Source organism: Strigops habroptila, chromosome 1 (genome assembly GCF_004027225.2).
Source record: "Strigops habroptila isolate Jane chromosome 1, bStrHab1.2.pri, whole genome shotgun sequence".
Classification (NCBI taxonomy): domain Eukaryota; kingdom Metazoa; phylum Chordata; class Aves; order Psittaciformes; family Psittacidae; genus Strigops; species Strigops habroptila.
In genome coordinates, this window is record NC_044277.2 from 148,454,276 (window position 1) to 148,472,167 (window position 17,892).

The 17,892-nt window shown below is 43.4% G+C and overlaps 2 protein-coding genes across 9 annotated transcripts in view; one reads left to right on the forward strand and one right to left on the reverse strand.

Annotated features, from left to right (window-relative positions):
• Positions 1 to 17,892, reverse strand: part of BLVRA (biliverdin reductase A) — a 54,211-nt gene that overhangs the window by 28,474 nt on the left and 7,845 nt on the right. For 2 of the 6 annotated variants that reach the window (XM_030479858.1, XM_030479873.1), the window contains exon 1: positions 3,187 to 3,227. The exons of 1 other annotated variant lie outside the window; for it this stretch is intronic. Coding sequence is in view for 1 of the 5 variants with exons in the window: in XM_030479851.1 (XP_030335711.1) it covers positions 13,472 to 13,483 (12 nt within the window). In the remaining 4 variants the exon portion in view is untranslated. Of the gene's footprint in view, positions 1 to 2,940; positions 2,946 to 3,186; positions 3,434 to 4,500; positions 4,507 to 13,471; positions 13,499 to 17,892 lie in introns of those variants that run through there. 3 more of the 6 variants (XM_030479842.1, XM_030479867.1, XM_030479851.1) reach the window with 3 other exon arrangements.
• LOC115605471 (cytochrome c oxidase assembly factor 1 homolog) overlaps positions 7,299 to 17,892 on the forward strand; it is a 52,244-nt gene continuing 41,650 nt past the window's right edge. Inside the window, exons 1-2 of one of the 3 annotated variants that reach the window (XM_030479908.1) lie at positions 7,299 to 7,386; positions 8,251 to 8,401. The gene's annotated coding sequence lies outside the window, so the exon portion shown is untranslated. Of the gene's footprint in view, positions 7,415 to 8,250; positions 8,402 to 17,892 lie in introns of all 3 variants that reach the window. The other 2 variants (XM_030479886.1, XM_030479897.1) reach the window with 2 other exon arrangements.

Below are 17,892 nucleotides of genomic sequence, written 5' to 3' on the forward strand. Positions count from 1 at the left end.
CTTCATATCCTGTACCACTTCTTCCTCTTATTAACGGATTATTGAGTAATTCCATGATATTTCTGGTAGCTTTCCTCTTCTCTCATTCACGGAACAAAGGTAATGACAAGACAGTAAAGACCCCTTTCTGCCTACACGTTTCACTAAGAGGGAAGGACAATAACCACAGTTACATTACTTAAGCCATGAGAACGGCTTGCTGTATTAGCCAGTGTACTTCAGCCTTTAACTTAGCATCTAGGATAGTTACTATAACAGGAACACTAGTTGCCCCAAATAGGGTCTAACTGGTTTATAATGCTAAACTGAGAAGAAAGAATGAACAAAAACAAAAAAAGGAGAAACTTCTTTTATGCTGTTGAACTATTGTTAAAGTGGTAGATTGCACTCATCTGGAGTAACAGGATTAGCAAATGCATTTCACTGTCTTTCCCAGTCAGGTGTGTTTTCTGCAATGCCTTCTAATTAGCACAGTAGAGCTTTGTCTGGGTTGCAAACATGAGTCTAGGGAATGCTTAAGTTCAGTTAAACAAAAAGCCAAGCTCGTTTTGCTTAGTAAAGAAGGAACAGGTCAACCATATATTCATATTTTTATTGCAGTTGCACATAAAGTTACAAGATGTAAACCCAAAAACTTGGCCTTACATGCATGAGAACACTTTCCATGCTCAAGCCTAGCTCCAAAGGAGAGGGGCAGGCCCTCAGCAACCTTCACTCTAAGTTACAATAGGCCATGCATACATTCAAGTTTTGAGTTGTTCGGGGTTTTTTACTACAGGATTAAGCTGCTAAGTGTCTTGGATTTCAGACTGTTCTTCTTCCCCAAACCCTATTACCTCCCCCCCCCAGTGAAATAACCTGAAGTGCAGTATGAGCATAATATAAGTTCTTTTACTACCCTGAGCACTACCTGCAAGTTTCAGAAAGATCTATGGTTGCCTGAAAATTAGAGGTGAAAGAGTCATCCCTGGTCCTGCATATGTTGATTTTGCTGTACCACTGTGTCAAATACAGTAACTCCTTTCCTGGGGAGTTATTCTCCCACTGCAATCACTGCTTTATCACATCTATCCAAGCTCTTCCTGTTAGTGTGTCCACTTCTTTCCAGATGTAGTTTGGTTTTGTTTTTATTTTTGTCTCCTATTGCCTGACTGCTGCTCACCTAGCCAAGGACGGCAGCACAGATGGAGCGTCAATGGACCACACCAGTGGTAATGGAAAATACCCACTGAAGCTTCCTACAACAAATCTGCACAACATACAGTGCAATATCCTCTCTACAAGCCATACGAAACCGAGGTAACTTCAGAGTCATCATTAAAAAGCAAAAATGCCAACGTGCATTCCACTTCTGCATCTTACTGAAGTCCTGACACAAAAGTGTAAGAGGGGAAGTAATTCATGTTTTAATTCAGGAACTGATCAGTTAATTGATCCTCACTTGTTTTGACACGAACGGTTTATTTTCAGTGCAGAGATCAAAGTGGCCCTTTTCTCACCCTGTTCTCATCTGCTGAGCTTAAAAACGTTTGGTCCTTTGACATTTAACAGAGCTGAACATGATCTTTTGGGGTTGTTGGGGGATTTTGGGGGCAAGTGAGGAATGGGTGTTGAAACATCCAGTGAGCACAACAATTTGGAAAATACTGAGGATGCTAAGAAGTTGAAAACTACAAAGATTGATTCTTTTAGCTCTACAAAATAAGCATTACTATTCATTTAAGGATAATGTAAACCATACTTCATTGACTCAAACTCCAGTTGCTTACAAACAGTAACTCAATTCACTGCCTAAAGAAACTGTGAGGTTGGTATTAGAAAAAAAGATTGTTAACCATGTGGATATAAACTCAGGAGGACAAGTCCAGAATCATCAGCCCTCCAGTACAAGAGAAGTTCCCTGATCCAATAGTAAGAATCATATCGATCACTAACACTTTACTATCAATTATTGAATATCTAAGTTGCATGCAGTGCTTGTGACAATAGTTTTTAGTAAGACTTTAACTAAGGCTTTCTTAAATATGCTTTCTTATATGTGAAAATAACATTAAATATTTACAATTTTAAATGTTTAGCTATTGCTCTTTATTTTGTGAAGATTAAACTTCAAGTTGGATTTATATTATTGAAACAGATTTGTCTTTATTGTCCCACTTATCAACACAAATGACAAAAAAGATGCTCAAACACTATGTTATTGATTTTTGACACAGCGTCATTCTGTGTTCACATCTGTAATCAGACAACCAACAGCTGAACAACTATCCTCATTCCAGGAAAATTAATTTGGCAAAGCAATGCAAAGAGTTAGATAAAAATGATTTCGCACAAAATAAGTTCGATGAACTGCTGCCCTAATTAACACTAGCTTGGTTTTTTTGAACAAGCTCCAACACAGAAGTTCAGCACGATGCCAGGAGAGTTATATAAAGGCTCAGCCTGTCTTTTCTCTGTGTGTAGACTGAACCATGATACATGGGTTTTTTTAAGAGTTAGAGATTGGTGGTAGCTGTGCATAAAGTAATTACTAGTAAAGTGTCCACGTGCTTTACACACTAACTCTATACAATTGCCTTTCTCCCACCAAAGGCTGTCTGGAATATGGCCCCACCACATTTCTTTAAAAGAAAGTAAGTGTTCTCATCCCCATTTCACACATGGGTAAACTGAGGTGCAGCAAGGTTAATGGTCTGCTGTTTCAGAAGGGGGTGTCAAACACCTGCAGTAAATATGGATTTTAACAGGTATTTGGAGGAAGCTCAGCAATTCTGAAAACAAGCCCAGAAGACACTTTGTAGGAAAGGTTTTAAACGACCTTTCACGCTTTAACCACACAGTGCTCTGGACACCTAATGATGCTATTTGGCTGCTTCCACATCACTTACAAGCTAATACTCTGCTTCACTGCACCCTGGACATTCTTCCATACAAAAGGCTTTTCCCTTTTTTTTCCCCTTCTCTCTGTTCCCCCCTCCTGAGTGCTGGCCTGTCCCCTCTAGTGTGGTGGGTGTCTTTGGAGCAGTTAGGACAACGTGACGTGCAGGACTCCCCCATTCCTTCACAACCGAGGGGGAAACATCAGTGGCAAGCAATCTTGGGAAGGGTGGAGGGAGGGTCAGAAGACGAAAGCAGTGCTTCCAAATCCTAATTACAGTTAGCAGGGATTAAGTAATAGTCACTAACCTCTTCGGCTCACAGAGGAGAAAAGTGATCCTGTTTAATTCTCCTCTGCTCCCTGCAGCTCCTTCTTACACAACGCTCTGCAGCCCCAGCATATCAATGTACTGCACGCCCTGTCGCTATCATTGCAGCAACACCCCCTTGGCCAGGAATCCAATAAGGACACTATAGGGGCGGGCTATAGCCAGAAGCAGCTGCAGAAAGGCTGGTACAGGCACTGGGGCTGGAAGCTGTCGCCTAGAGAACACCAAGAAAGCTGCACATGGCTTGCAAGGGGCTGACACTTCCCTGGAGGCCTGTGCGAGACCCCCGGTTAAGCCCTCGCAGTGGTCACCCCAGCCAGGCACTAAGTGGAGCCCAGTCATGAATGACTTGCAGACACAGTTACATCAGCAGTGCTTGCGTCCAGCCAGCTGCATCCATAGGGTTTATGCTGTAGGCTGAGCCCATGCTCAGGAAACTGGGAGTTTCAGCAGAGCCAAGCAGACAAGAAATCATTCTGTGCCTGGCTGTGCCCAAGCAGGCAGTATACAGAAAGGAGCTGCTGGGACAGCCTAAGCCATGTGTTACACAAGCTCTTACTCCACTGTCTCACTTACTTCTTACAGGGATTGCTTCCTGGCCCACAGCATACTGTGCTGAAGCACTAGCTTTTCTTTGGAGAGCCACATTTACCCACATCTTACTCCCAGCCTCTTAGTTTCTTATCTACATGCAACAGGACTTTCAGCTGCTTCTTTCAGGGCTTGGAAGATAAAAGCCTGCACAGGTGCAGCTGTTTTCCCCCAGGCCAGCAGTTCCTGCAATAAACAGTGTTTGAAATGAGGATGGTCTGAATTCCACAGATCTTTCCATACTATGCTGATGTTGGGCATTTACAGACTACGATAAAATCTACAACGGTGTCACACTGGGACTATAGGAAAAAAGGATCAAATTCTGTTCTCATCCACCTCAGACATAACATAGAAATAACTCTGGGGAAATCAGTAACTATTTTCTTTTGCACCTGAGTATGTTCAATTCAATCTGTTTCTGGCAGATCTTGGGACATGCTATGTGTAAGTAGCAATCCCAGGTGCCTGTCTTCTTCCTTTAAAATGTGAAAATTCAATGCAGCTCCAGGTTCCTTAAATTCATTATTCTGAAATCCTGCAGGTTGGGATTGTAAAACGCCCTTCTTTCCATCTTTTCCCACTCATTCCTGCTCATCAGCTAACTTCCTCATCAGCAAGACTTCAGGAACTAACTTGGCCTCCTCTCAGCTAATCAGCTTTTCCAAGGCCGCAGTTTCTGAGCCAGTTATGGAGTTTAAACTCGTGCAAAACTTCCATGGTCTGACATAACTTCATCTGCACATGGGCTTTATGCTGACATTACTACGCAGGATGCTTCAAATATGTCACAGGATATTTTCAAAATTCTTTTCTTCCCCTTTTAAACACGTTGTATTACCACAAGCTAATGCACAGATCTATGTACCAGCAGCTTTAATTATAGTCATTACACAACTGCAACAAGGAGGAGCTCCAGAGAGTAACTGAAGTACTACATACAAGAGTAATGAGCAAGAATTTTCAAGTCCATCAAAGCATGAATGAAGATCTGCAACATATGTGTGGTATTGCATAAAGGAGGATTGGCAGGCCAGGAGATACGGCATTTAAAGATATACATGAGTTCAACATATGGGACTGCTAATGACTAGCACGTGACTGTATGCTTAGCATAAAGTAATTAATCAATTAGCACATGATAGGAAACCATAACGAATAGCAGAACATATGAAAGAAGGCATATGGGAGTGATCTGAGGCAGATGTAACTCAGAGCCTTTGGATTCAGTAACCCTGCTCCCATTTGTATAGCCACATGTTCTACAGGATGTGGGACCTGTCTGATCTCATCATTAACCTTGTAAAAAAGACAAAAACCCCCTACTTTCCGGATGAATCAGCTCCCAAAACCAGGTGGAAGTGGCAACACGCAGCCAAACAGGAAGGTGCAACTGCCTCTTCCCACCACAGTGTAGAGTTAGGTTAGCTTAAACCAGTCAGGTAACTACTTGTTGTTTGATCCCTGTATACAGCCTTGAGCTCACTCTGCCATAGGTTTGTTGATTTATTCATGTGGCTAGATAACAAACCCAACATTTAACTGAACTCCAGACCTGGTCAAGACTGGGGGGCTAGGGGGAGAGCATGTCCTCCAGAGGTGGAAGGAAACATGGGCTCTGGAGGAATCATTTGTGGCTGTGAGATGAGCTGCTGGCATGGCAGGAGAAGCTAGGGTCCCCAGAGCAGTGACAGTGGGCAGGGGAGAATTCCAACCTTGGAAAAAGCAGCAGCAAATAGCCCCCAATGTGGACATAGCTTCACTTGTGTATTGATGTCTTACACAGTCTGTTTCTCTTTGCATACGGAAACAGCAGAGAGAGTATTATAAATGACGAGTACCTTTCAATACCAATAAAACTTCACTTAAATTGGACAGATGTTGTATAGCTTTCACCACTGTAAAATTACAAGGAGAATGCCTGCAGGGGTAATTAGGCCAACACAGGCATAGCTGGGAACCATATACAAGCTTTTGGCAAAAAATCCTTCTTCAGGTCTGAAATGTATGAAACAGATTTTTCAGAGAGTAATTAGATATGTAGGAATGAGACCACCCCTGAAGGTAAAGGCAAAGAAGGGACATTAGTTGAAAGGCAGAAGGAGAGAAAGAGAGGTTAAAAACCCTGCATCTTTGCATTCAAAACATCCTCTTAACAGGGCTTCTCAGGAGCATAGAAAAGAGTTCCCACTAGGCTGGGCCACCTGCTCCCTTTTTTGTCCTGTACTTCTCATTGTCTGTGTTTTTTGGTCATATCTGCACATTGTTTCGGTCTGCTGATTGTCTTTCCAGACCATGTTTCTCCCCGCTCCCACCTTCCACAGTCCCACGAGCGTTACAAGCCCTAGCAAGCAGATGTATTAATTAACTTCAGCTACAACCTTGCAACCTCTCACTTGTCAGTTATATTGTCAGGCACAACTGAGCAATGCAAAATAATGTAATCACCATTCTGATGATAGGAGTTGACTGGCAACTACTAGAAGCCCTCCACGGGAATAAACAGTTTTATTTGGGAGAATTCAATAGCAGATAGCATTCCACTAAATCACAATGGTAAGCCAAAAAGCATAAATAAGAAGCTGGGAACTACTTGGGTAAGAGAACAAACTGGCTTGGCAACAGCCCTGAGAAGAAAGCCTGACTCAACTCCTCAGCCAGGAAGCATGTACAGTATCAAGTAAGTATGAGGCACTGAGGAACAGCAGCACTATGAAATTATTGGTACATTCATCGTTTAATTTCAGATGAATCAAAACCATGAGCCAAGGCTCAGAATCCCGTAATCAAGCAGCAATCACACACGCTTTACAAATGCTACAGCCTAAGCGCTGAGCTCAGTGGCAGCCCGCTTGGATAAACTCTGGCAGGGACACCAGCTTATGTGGTACAATGAGGACGGATAAATTTGGGATGAAAAAGATAAACTAAAGGACAGCAGTAATTAAATTTAATATGCGTATCGGGGCTTGGAATCAGATCATCAGATTAGATCCAGAGAGTTTTCTTTGGGGATTGCTGGAAAGACAGAAATTCTTTCGGGGTTTTTATTTTAATGCATAAGGGTGGTTTTAAGGTATCCCTTGGTTTGGGGCTTGGCCTGGAAAAACAGTGGACCACCACAAAAGCGAGCTGACGGCAGAACAAGGCAGCAAGTTCTCAGGGGTGTTCTGCATTACCACTATGGAGCTGACTGAGGGGATCTGGGCTGCAGGGAAGCCTGCGCTTCGGCATGGAACCGCAGCCGCCTCCTCACAGGTGTCCCCCACTTCACTCCCACATCCACGGCTGCGGGACACCCGCCACGAAAAGGGGGAGGCAAGACCGAGGCCACCGTAAACCCTGCCCCGAGGAGCGGGACCTTCACAGAGCAGCCCCGGGTTAAGCACGGGCGGGCTCAGCGTCGCCGCCACAGCGGCCGCGACACCCTCCGGTCCCCTCAGCCGCGACCGCCACCTCCTTCCCTCCCGTCGCCTCAGCCGCTCCCGCTCATAGCGCCGCCCGGCAGCGCCCCCTGCCGCGCCCCGCCGGCATTGCAGCCGCGGCCATGGCGGCCCCCGTGTGAGCCCTTCAGCCGATCGCCGCTGCCGTGAGTGGTGCGGGGCAGCCGGGCCCGGGTACGACCGTTCGGTGGGGCCTCGCCGCTCCCTCCCTCCCTCCGCCCCGCCTCGGGATGAGCGGCACCGGGAGCCGGCGGGCTCGGCGCTGCACAAAATGGCGGCCGTGGGGCGGGAGGGGGCTGTGGGCCCCGCGGGGGGCGGGAAGCGGGTGCCGGGGTGTGCTCGCACCGGGGGAGGCGCGACAGGGCCGCGGTGGCTCTGTGGAGGCAGCGGTGGCAGAAGGGGACGGGGGACACATATAAAGGCGGTGGGGTGAAAACAGGCACTAACCATGTGGCATCGTGATGAGGGAGGCTCTGCAGCGAGGTAGCCGCAGGAGTGTAACAGGCGTAAGAGGATGAAGGAGTGCAGTAATTACACGCACAACACCTCGCCCTGCAATTACTAGGACCGTGTTAATGGTAATTGCGCATTAAATACACCTCGTCACTTCTAGAGGTGGGATGTGAGGTAAATTTATCAAGCAAATACAAAGAAAGCCTGATACACATAAAATATTCAAGCTGCTGTAAAGACGTGGTGGTTTCACACACTTAAATATGATTTCCAGAGCCGGTGCTGCCCAAGGGAGCACTGCCAGCTCCTTTTGAGGGTTTGAGGTGGAGGAGGCACAAAGTGCCATCACTTCTGCCCCAGAGGGCCGTGGGTGGTAACATCCCTGGGGCTGAGGTAACGTTTAAAACGGACAGGCTCACAGTACTCTCTGCTGTGGAAACCCCAGTGCAAGAAGCACAGCTAGTGGAAATTTAAGTAGGGTAAGCATAAAGCAAGTCAGTTGCAGTAACTCCTTCACATAATAAGACAACTACAGTCAGATTTGCTTTGTCATTCAGGTACAAAGAGAAGTGACCAAGTTGTCTTGAGCATGTTTAATATCCTGACACTGCGAAGAAATTGCTGTGTTTCTCTGAAGACTGAAACTCTCCAATTTCAGACTAGCTTTATCACTAAACCAGACAACATTACCCCTGTCTCTTCATATTGGTAAGTCTAGTTCCTCCTGCCTCCCAGCCTAGCTGGTTTTGACTTAAATCAATTACTTGCTGCTGATTCACATGAACTCTTAAAGTGCAAGAAGGGAGCATGAGTTAAGAGAGTGGTCTGGATTGCTTCTTTTAGAGCCAGGTTTTGATAAACTGAAGTGCTAAACTGAACTGAAACCAAAAAAAAAAGGAGCCTCCCCGTTTCGGCCAGCCTTATGGGCTGCAGTAATAGCAGGCTGCGACAGCAAGATGGCCCTATTCCACTGCCCAGCTGTACATCGTGCTGTACCTCTTGTATCGGGTTTAGGGATCAACTGCCTGTTTGAAAGTTGGGTTTGCAGTGCATCACGGCTTTCTGGCCATGGCATACACTGAAACTGCACAGGCCAGCAGAAGGGAGGGAGAAAGAGGCATAAGCATCCCTTCCAGCAGCAACTCAAAGCTGCACTTAAATGCAGCGTTGAACTGCACCTACTCTTTGTTTTCAGTCTAAGCTTTGACTCAAATTTGAACAGTGAACTGTTTCATATTGTGCAGTAGCCCATGTTAAGGGTACTTAAACCTGAACGGGGGTGTGGCAGAGAAAGACGTGTGTGTGTCGATGGATAACAAAATAACTGCCTTTCTGGCAGCTTAATGCCTAGAGGTCCTTTTGTCTTTGTTAAGACTTGACAAGAATTGCTGCCCTCTTTATCTCAACATAATAATTTAAGGTGCTGAAACATCCAGAATGAGCCAAATTCCATTAAACACAAAGCACAAAGAAAAGTCATCTTAAACAAGCAATGTAAGCAATTTTAAAGTTGTTGCATTTATTCCCCAGGGATGAAAGGATTCTCATCAAGAGGGGGTGTGTGAAGATGTTACTCAAACTTAACGTGTCATTTTTTTGTTAGATGAGCTTGAATTTAGACTACTGTAAATTGAACAAAAAAACATGGAGAATGGAGATAAGGAGCTTTTGGGATTAAAAGAAAAAAAATAAACCCCAAACCCTTCATTAGTATCTTACAGCTTTTTCTAAGTAGTACTTTGTTGTTGCAGTTCTGAAATTAATGAAGTGTGCATGGATTATTGCTGCATGTATTTTACCTTCAAAGCTGTTTATTCCCCAGAAGTCAGAGGCTTTGCATGTCTGTTAATGTAGTACTTTCCAGGCCACTTTTCTAATACAAACTTCTGGGTTTTGACTCAATGCCAGAGAAGCAAAAGGAGCAAAATAACATCCTTACATTTGCAGCTGTGACCACAACATAAAATCGAGCAAGAGGAAGAGCTGATGCTGAGGTTGTTTTCACTACACTTAAGGCACCTTAAGTGTTGGAGCTCACACAAAGAGACAGGCCCACACATGCCCTCCCTAGCAACATGGCTTTTAGGGCACTTGGCCTTTCTTTTATACCTGCCTTAGTTTAGCCAGCACAGGTGAATGCAGCATATCTGTTAACAGTATAGTTCCATGTGAGCATTCTCTTTGCACAGCAGTTTCTCTTATTTGTCTATACTAAGTTACCTAGTCTGCAGCACAGCCCTTAGAGCAGCTCTGAGGATGATTTTAGCGGCAGCCCAACTTGTGGTTGGTTCAGAGAATTGGGAGGGAGCTTTAGATACAGATCTGAAGGCCACATTAGCTCTAGCCTGTTTTCATGCAGACACCTCACTGCTTGTGCAAACCCTAACTGTACAAGTGCCATAGAAACAGAAGTCAACAACTGATGTGTGAACACTTTATCCTGAAATATTTGCATATTCAAGTGAGGGGGAAGGGAGAGAAGGAAAAGGAACTTAGCTAGATTTTTTTATTTGTCTATACTGCTGTAGTGACTCACAGCTTTGAGCTGTGATTTTGCTAACTGAAGGGATTGCAGAAAAAGGCCGTATTGTTTCTCAGTTTCTAGAAGTAAGCAGCAGTTACATGACCATAAAGCTAGTATGGGAGCTAACCTCTTGAGGATGCAGTCTTACATTTTGTACTCGGCATATCATAAGGAATAGAAGCTGTTTGAGAGTGTACTTCTGAAAAGTTACACAAGAAAACTTCACATTTTACTAACGGTTCCAGTTGTCAGTTCAGCATTGCTTCCGAGTCTTTCGCCTGTTGTGAACAACTTCAAAAGCATCTCCAGCTACTTTTACTGACATTTGCTTTTAAGCATGTTTCAGGGATGCTTTCTGGTATTAGCATTTTTAGTCAAGTGATAGAATATTTCCGTCTAGTGGGGTGGTGGGTTTTGGGTTTTTTTTTGTTTTAACAACTGCAGAACAGTAATAACAGTTGTATTTAACCCTCCCCTCTTCCACCAGGGCAGAGTAATTTGCTTTTCTTGGTAGGTATATATTTTCATTAAGTGATTGCACAGCACTCTACCAGCTAAAATACATAGTCCCTGTTTCCAGAGCTGTCTCAGAGTGCTCTGCATAACCTCAGTACACAGCAGATACTTTGGAGGGGTTTGCCCTGCCTTTCTCACCCCTCCCTACACCAAATGAAAAGTCATTCCTGCTACTAATTTGATCACTACACTAAACATAGTAAGCCCAATTATCCATTACCTAAAAATGGATTCTGCCATCATGTTATTAAGACATCTCAAAGATCAAACTGGAGGCACATGAACAGGGAATGTTTTCCTTTTTCATATCTGTAGCTGTATCTGTTTAGAAGAATGGCTTTGTAAGCGTCTCCCATTAACTAACAAAGAGATAGAAATCTTCCACATCCTTGTGTGCCTTCTCCAGATGCAGATTAACTTCATTAATGGCAGCAGTAATCTCCCAGTCTGTCTGGCAGGTGTTGATCTGTGCTCCAGCGCTAATGTAGATTCTTGCTTTGAGGATGTTAAAGGAGTTAAAGCCCAGAGTTTTTGAAGCACATTGTCTCCATGTACTGCACTTTGACTTGAGCCTGAAGTTTTGAGATGGACCACCAGAGGCTGCTCTACGGGAGAATACCTACCACCCTCCACAGTTCATAGGTGGGAAAGTCCATGAGAGTAGGCAAGAGCTAGTCTATACAAACCACACACACACACACACACACACAGACACACACAAAACCTACATAGTGGGAACACAGCCCTGAGCATCAGATATTTTGATTTACAGAACTGTACTTATTCGTCATGTAGATATAGCCAGCAGTAATTATAAGAGAGATCAGTCTAGCGTTAGAATAATTAGAAATCAATGTATTGAACTCCCCCAGAAGGAAGACCCATAAGGAGCAGGAATATCCATAGAGAAGGTCCAACAGAAGACGTAACATAGTCCCAAAGACCTCAGGTCAGTGCTTTCCGGTTTTGAGCCCTCTGCAGGAGTCTCTACAACTGGTTGTATGGTGTTGACAAACACCACAAATTGAAAGTGTAAACACAGAGTGGTACACTGAGATCTGAACTACTTGAACAGATATGCTCATCTGAACAACGTTCATTATAATGTAATATGAAAAGTCATTCACCTGAGGCTGGGAAATATATGTAGGGCACTTAGGAGGCAGAAGAAAATAAGATAATCAGAATGCAGAGACATTTGTAGATACAGGGTGACTAGAGTGCTTAACAAGAGTTCACTTCAGCAGGTTATAGGTAGAAGTAATACAAATCTCGCCAGAGACATGAATTAACAGATGTGTGTCCTGGTCATAAGAGAACCATGAAATCAGTGTTAACATTAAAACCAGGCACAGAAACATTAAGTTAGAATATTAGAGAACTGCAAGAACCTACTCTGGAAAGCATGATACGTCAGGGTGATCAGGCTTGATTAGATGTGCTTAGAAGCAATTCAGTGCTTTCAATACAAGTGGGTTTTCTAGACTGCTGCTGGGCTGCTCATCAGCCTCCTGGGGAAGAAATTATAGGCCAGTAGGAGAAAGCCAGAGCTAGCCAGGCAAGAAGTCAAGGATAATGTAGGTGGACACACACTGAGGAGAACAAGCCATGAAGCACCTTATTTAGCAGCACTTTCTGAAGTCTAAAAATTAGGAACAGTACTGTCTTTAAAAGTCCATCAGGTCTTATCAGGTTAGTGCAGACATCACTAAGTAAAGGTGTTTGACTTTGCATACTCTGATCTCCTGTATCATTTTCTTCTGGCTCTCCACAAAATGAGACCTCTCCAAAATACATAGTAAGCATCTTTTCAGTGGCCATCCCTGAAAGCAGCCTTGCCAAGCAGTAGACAGAGTCATTTTTTCCCCTCTATGCTGCCTGCCCACCATTATCTCCAGCCATAATAAAGGCAGTCTCTAAAGAAACATTTGCCAAGTTTGATAGGACTTGTTGTCCACTAAGTATGCTATTAATGTGTATTCAGAGGAAGGATACACAGCCTATCTGTTTAAACAAGTGACACAGCACTGTTTTCACATGACTTAAATAGGAGGCATTTAACTTTTAGTCAGTAAAAGCTTTAGGGTTGAATGTTTGCTTTGGCCCCTTAGCATCATCTCTCCTTTGGATCCAGAGAGCTGCAACATCATGGAGGTCATACACCAACCCATTTTGACTACCAAGTTTAGATAGAAGAATGATGTTGCTTATTCCACTAGGACTGGAAAGCAACTGTCAGCACTTAGAGCTCCAGCATGAACTGCTGCAAGAAGTTTACGAAAATCCTCTGTTAAATAGAAAGCAGAGATCTGCATAGAAGTTAGTAGAGCTGCAGCTATTTATGCTTATTCCTGGCATCCAGGAACATTTCCTGGGGTTTTATTGGATATGTACGTTTGTGAAGACAGCTGTTCAAGCACTGAGAGAAAACTAAAAGCCTACGTGCTTCAGAGCCTGCAGTGCAGTTAGAAAGACAGCATACTAGCACCAGTGGAGAGGAAAGTTGCTATGTGCAGCTTTATCTTTACACATGGTCAAGGCAATTGCACAGACACAAAGCTGCTTTGGAAGCATTAAGTACAACATTTTGACATGTAGCATAGTTGGAAAGCCTAACTTAAGAGATGGTTTGCGATAAATAGTACCTCTGAGATTCCCTGTGCTATATAGAAGCACATCAAGAGATACTCAACAGAAGCCATCACACACCACTTGGAAAAAGGCAAGCAATAACTTACCAAGAGTCCCATATACACCAAGTAACAGGCTCCAGTCCTCTTAAGAAAATAAAAATAAACCAGAACTTGTATCCCAACATATTCTCACTTACTTTCCACCTTAAAGTAGCTATAGATGCCTATTCTATCACTCCTCTTATCACTGGAAGCTTCAGGGTACCTCCTCACAAATTGTGATGTCTATCACCTGCTACTCTTTATAGCCTTTCTCCTTGGAGCCTCCCAGGTGCAAAGCTTTGAGCTGAAAAATGTGCTCTTTAACTCTGCCTTACCCAGAAGTGGTGAGGAGCATGTTTCTCCTACTCTTTATCCTGCTAGGTATGGGAAACTGATTATGAGAAATGAAGTTGTCTGAATTTCTGTTACTTCCTTTTTTTTTTCCCCTTTCTTCCACTCAGGAATTAATTGCAAATTCTACAGGCTTCTGAATAAATGAATTGAACTCCAGGGGTATATATGAGTTCCAACCACTGTTAAACACAGGGTGTTTTCTTCCCAGCTTTATTACAAAATCTGCAGTGATCTCCACGCTGCTTCCATTTCATTGGAATTTTGCCACCAACTTGAATAGGTAGCTCAGGTCCAAATTCATTAACAGAATGGAAAGATTTACTCCAAGTGTGGGATGTAGTACAAAGATGATTAGAAGCTGAGCAGTTGCTTTTCCATGGTGAGCGTGCCCTAGCTTGATGAGGTTATTTCCTGAACCTGAACTGTAAACAAGCAACTGTGCGAAGTTGCAGACCTGCATATGGGATGCTGGGTGCATCTCTTGGAAATCATGACAAAAGCTAACAATCTTCACCTCACTGAAGGTGGTGAAATATTTTCCATGTACTTGATTGGAGCCAGGATTTTGCTGGAGGCACTTTGCAGGAGTTAATGCACTCAGTAAATTCCTCTGAACACTGTTTTAGTTCCTCTGCTCCCCAGTTCTCCCTGTTCTTTTAGGATAACTGAGTTTTAAAATGCTTTCCTAAACCTTCTTCCTCTCCGTTACCCTTTTAAATAAGAAACTGAATAGATAGATACCCTTCTAGCTTTCTGCTTGAGTAATACCACTGGCATCACTTTTGCACTGTGTTAGTCAGAATGCACGCTAGTATGATGTCTGCCATCAGAATTTCAAAGCACTTAACAAATATTAATTAAGTATTGCGTCTCTGTGAGGTATGTCAGTCATTAATTTTATAAGCTAACGCCATATGAAGGAGAGAGAAGGGTGGATTCTCACATTACTGCATAGCCTCTTATTCGTTTACAGTTACTTTTTTCATGGGTGTCTAGACCTGAAGTGAGTTCCTTACACAGCTTTTGGAATGACCACAGTAGCAGGAACATTTGTGAAGCTAAACTGCAAGGCACCTCTCATATTTCCATTAAGTGAAAGCACGTCCTCTCAAATTCATTGTAAAATGGAGTGACAGTAAATTAAGTTGGTAAAGAAGACAGGTAAAGAAGTTGAGACTTGAGCTCCAGCCCTGCCTTCAGTTCATCAGAACAGGTGTTCCTAAACTTCTGTTGTCCTGTGTTTGCTTTTCTACATGTCGTGAAGGACTTTCTGGATGTTGTGGGCTTCCTTTTCCCAGACACATTTACTCCTTCTACCTGGAAATCACATTTAGGCAGATTTTGAGGACTTCATAAATTTGTCTGAGCTTTCCGAATGTCTGGTAGCTGTAGGGAGCGGACACTTCTGAACTAGTTGCTGCACATCTGGAAACCCTGGGCATTAGCACTGGGAACATGCACTGGAGTTACAGAACATGAAGCAGCCTAGCAGGAGCAGCACTGTGTACTGTGCTGTCCAGCCATGCATCGTAAGAGCAAAAACCTTTGGAAACAGGCAGCTTAACCTAGACATACTGTGCAGCTACTAAGACTCCATGCAGCCAGCCCCATGCTTTTATGGGGGAACTATGCAGCTGTTTGCATATAGATTGTACATCCCCTGGCTCCTCCTGCTGCACCATGTGCTGCAGCTGCTGCAAATGCACATACTTGTTTTCTACCCAGGAAATGGTCTGCAGACATATGGAATTCCTACCTCTCTAGTTTGTGTCCTTAAATCCACACTCCTCCAAAGCAGCAATGATCAGGCCCCATACTTGTTTCACTTCTCCCTTTGATTCCCCCTTCCCTTCCGATGACAAGTGCTTGCAGTGTGCTTCCATGAGACACTCAGAGACGATTTCACAGTTTGCTACTGTCAGAAGTGAGAGGTGGCAGTCCCCAGTCCTTTGCCCTCTCAGCAATCCTTGCTCTTGATCATCCTACTGCTTACTCTGTGCTGCTTCTGGCATGCATTAGCCACTTCGACCTATCAGCCTGGAAGAAAGGTAGCAGAAAGGTGGATTACTTTCTCTGTAAGAGTGAGGTAAATCACCTGACTAAATGACACATAGAAGGTAAAGGATCAGAGGAGTATCCGAAGTACTGCAAGTGCAGCTGGGAGGCTGGGAAAGAGACTGAGAGACTTGACCTCGCACTTTTGCGACAGTCACTTATTAGATCAGCTCACCTACCTGTGAAATGGTAGTTTGATTTCTTTCTTTTACAGACGGAGGCCCTACTTTGCATCTTTTCTCTTCCCCTTGTCATTTATAGCAATCTCTCACTCAATCTGGGGAAATATGGGGGGATTCGCAGTCACACCACTGCAGAATAATCATGGTTTTTGAAGGGTTATCAAGGATTTTATCTGTCACGGTCTTACAGGCAGTTGCACATAAACTTTCTTTAGTATGCTTCTGTGGCCTCAAACTAGTTGGGTTATTTATTTTTCCCTGGTTATTCATATGTTGAAGCGTAAAAGCATTGCTGTCATACTCAGAAACCTCTATGCTTTTAAACGTGCTTACTCTGGTTCTAAGGTATCCTCAAAAAAAGCCTTGAATCCCTTATCTTGCTCCTTTGAACTAGTGTCAGAATTGTACCTAAAGCTAAATACGTCTTCCATATTGTACGGAAACTGCTTTGAAATTAAACAGAAATTTGAGAAGCGTTTGTTGACTACCTCAGAGAGTGTCAGGCACATGAAATATGCCTCCCAAATGCCTGGAGAATTAATAATAATAATAGTAAATATATATATTTTTTCCCTACTCCATCTAGATTAGAGCTGAAAGAGCAGAAAATCAAAACATGGTGAAATTCTGATTATTCCATCAATATTGTTTGAGAAATGATGGAACATTTCAGGACATTAATAAAGCAGTTTAGACATCCATCTGCCACAGTGGTGGAGCACAGAAGATCAAAGATTCTCATCTGCTTGACACCCACACCCAGTGTTCATTCATTAATGGCATGCTTTTAGTGTAGGTTATAACTGTACACATCGTACAACAAAGCAATGCCATGAAGTCCCCTGTCTGTAGGGAACAGAGGGAGAAGAAATAATCTGTCTAGTTGATGAAAGCATTCTCAGCACTAACTCTGGCACGGTTTGCTGTGAATTTGAAAGGGTGGGAAGAATAACTGCACACCACCATCTTCATTTGATTGTGTTGTTCGGAATGAATCCTCCCCACCCCCCGATAAAATAATTCCTGATAGAAGGCATTCTAGCTTTCAGAAGTTGTGCACTCAGAGCATACACAGTAGCTGTGTGTTGAACTACCAGTACTCTGTAAAATATAGGCAAATTAGAGGTTTGGGGCTGCCCATTTGTTTTAGTGACAGAAAGTGAAGGTCTGTGTGTTTTAAACCAAATATGATCCATTTGAGGTTCCAAAGAAGAAAGAGGGTCCATACTTCCATGACAGAAGAAAGAGAAAAAAAACCATTGTGTTTGTCCTAATACTCATTCCACAGTGCCTCTAGTGTAACGATCTAAACATAAACTGGAAAGCAGAAAGTATTTGCTTATTGGTTTTGCATTTTATTTTAGAAAATAAAGTTTCTCACCTCCAGTTTAGGAAAATCCCAGTTGTAATCAGGCTAACTGGGCAGATTCCAGGTCAAATTCGTTCCTGGCATGGTGGCATTGACTTAGTGGCAGAGCCCTTTCTCCCTGAGAAAGCGAAAGCGTGTTAGCCAGTTGCTTCAGAAGCACTCAGAGTAATATGCCTTCGGACTGTACACAGCTAATCCTCTTTCTGCTTTGCTGACTGTAACCTGCTTAGTCTTACATGCAATGTAGTCGCTGTCTTCTCATGAGCCTGATCCAAAGCCTGTTGAAGTCCATGGAAAGAGTCCAGGGTTTTTTTCAGTAGTTTTGGAACCAGCTCTATATGAACAGCTGGTCTAGCATAATAATAAGCAGCACCAAAACCGCATTGGACTCAGCGCTGTATTAAATATATAAATGAAAGTAATGTGAAACTTGTAAAACCAGACTGGACAAAACACTCTGAAACATGCTGCGGGGAGCAGTCTGGTGCTAGCAGGGGAATAAGTTTGCTATTTAATGATGTCTT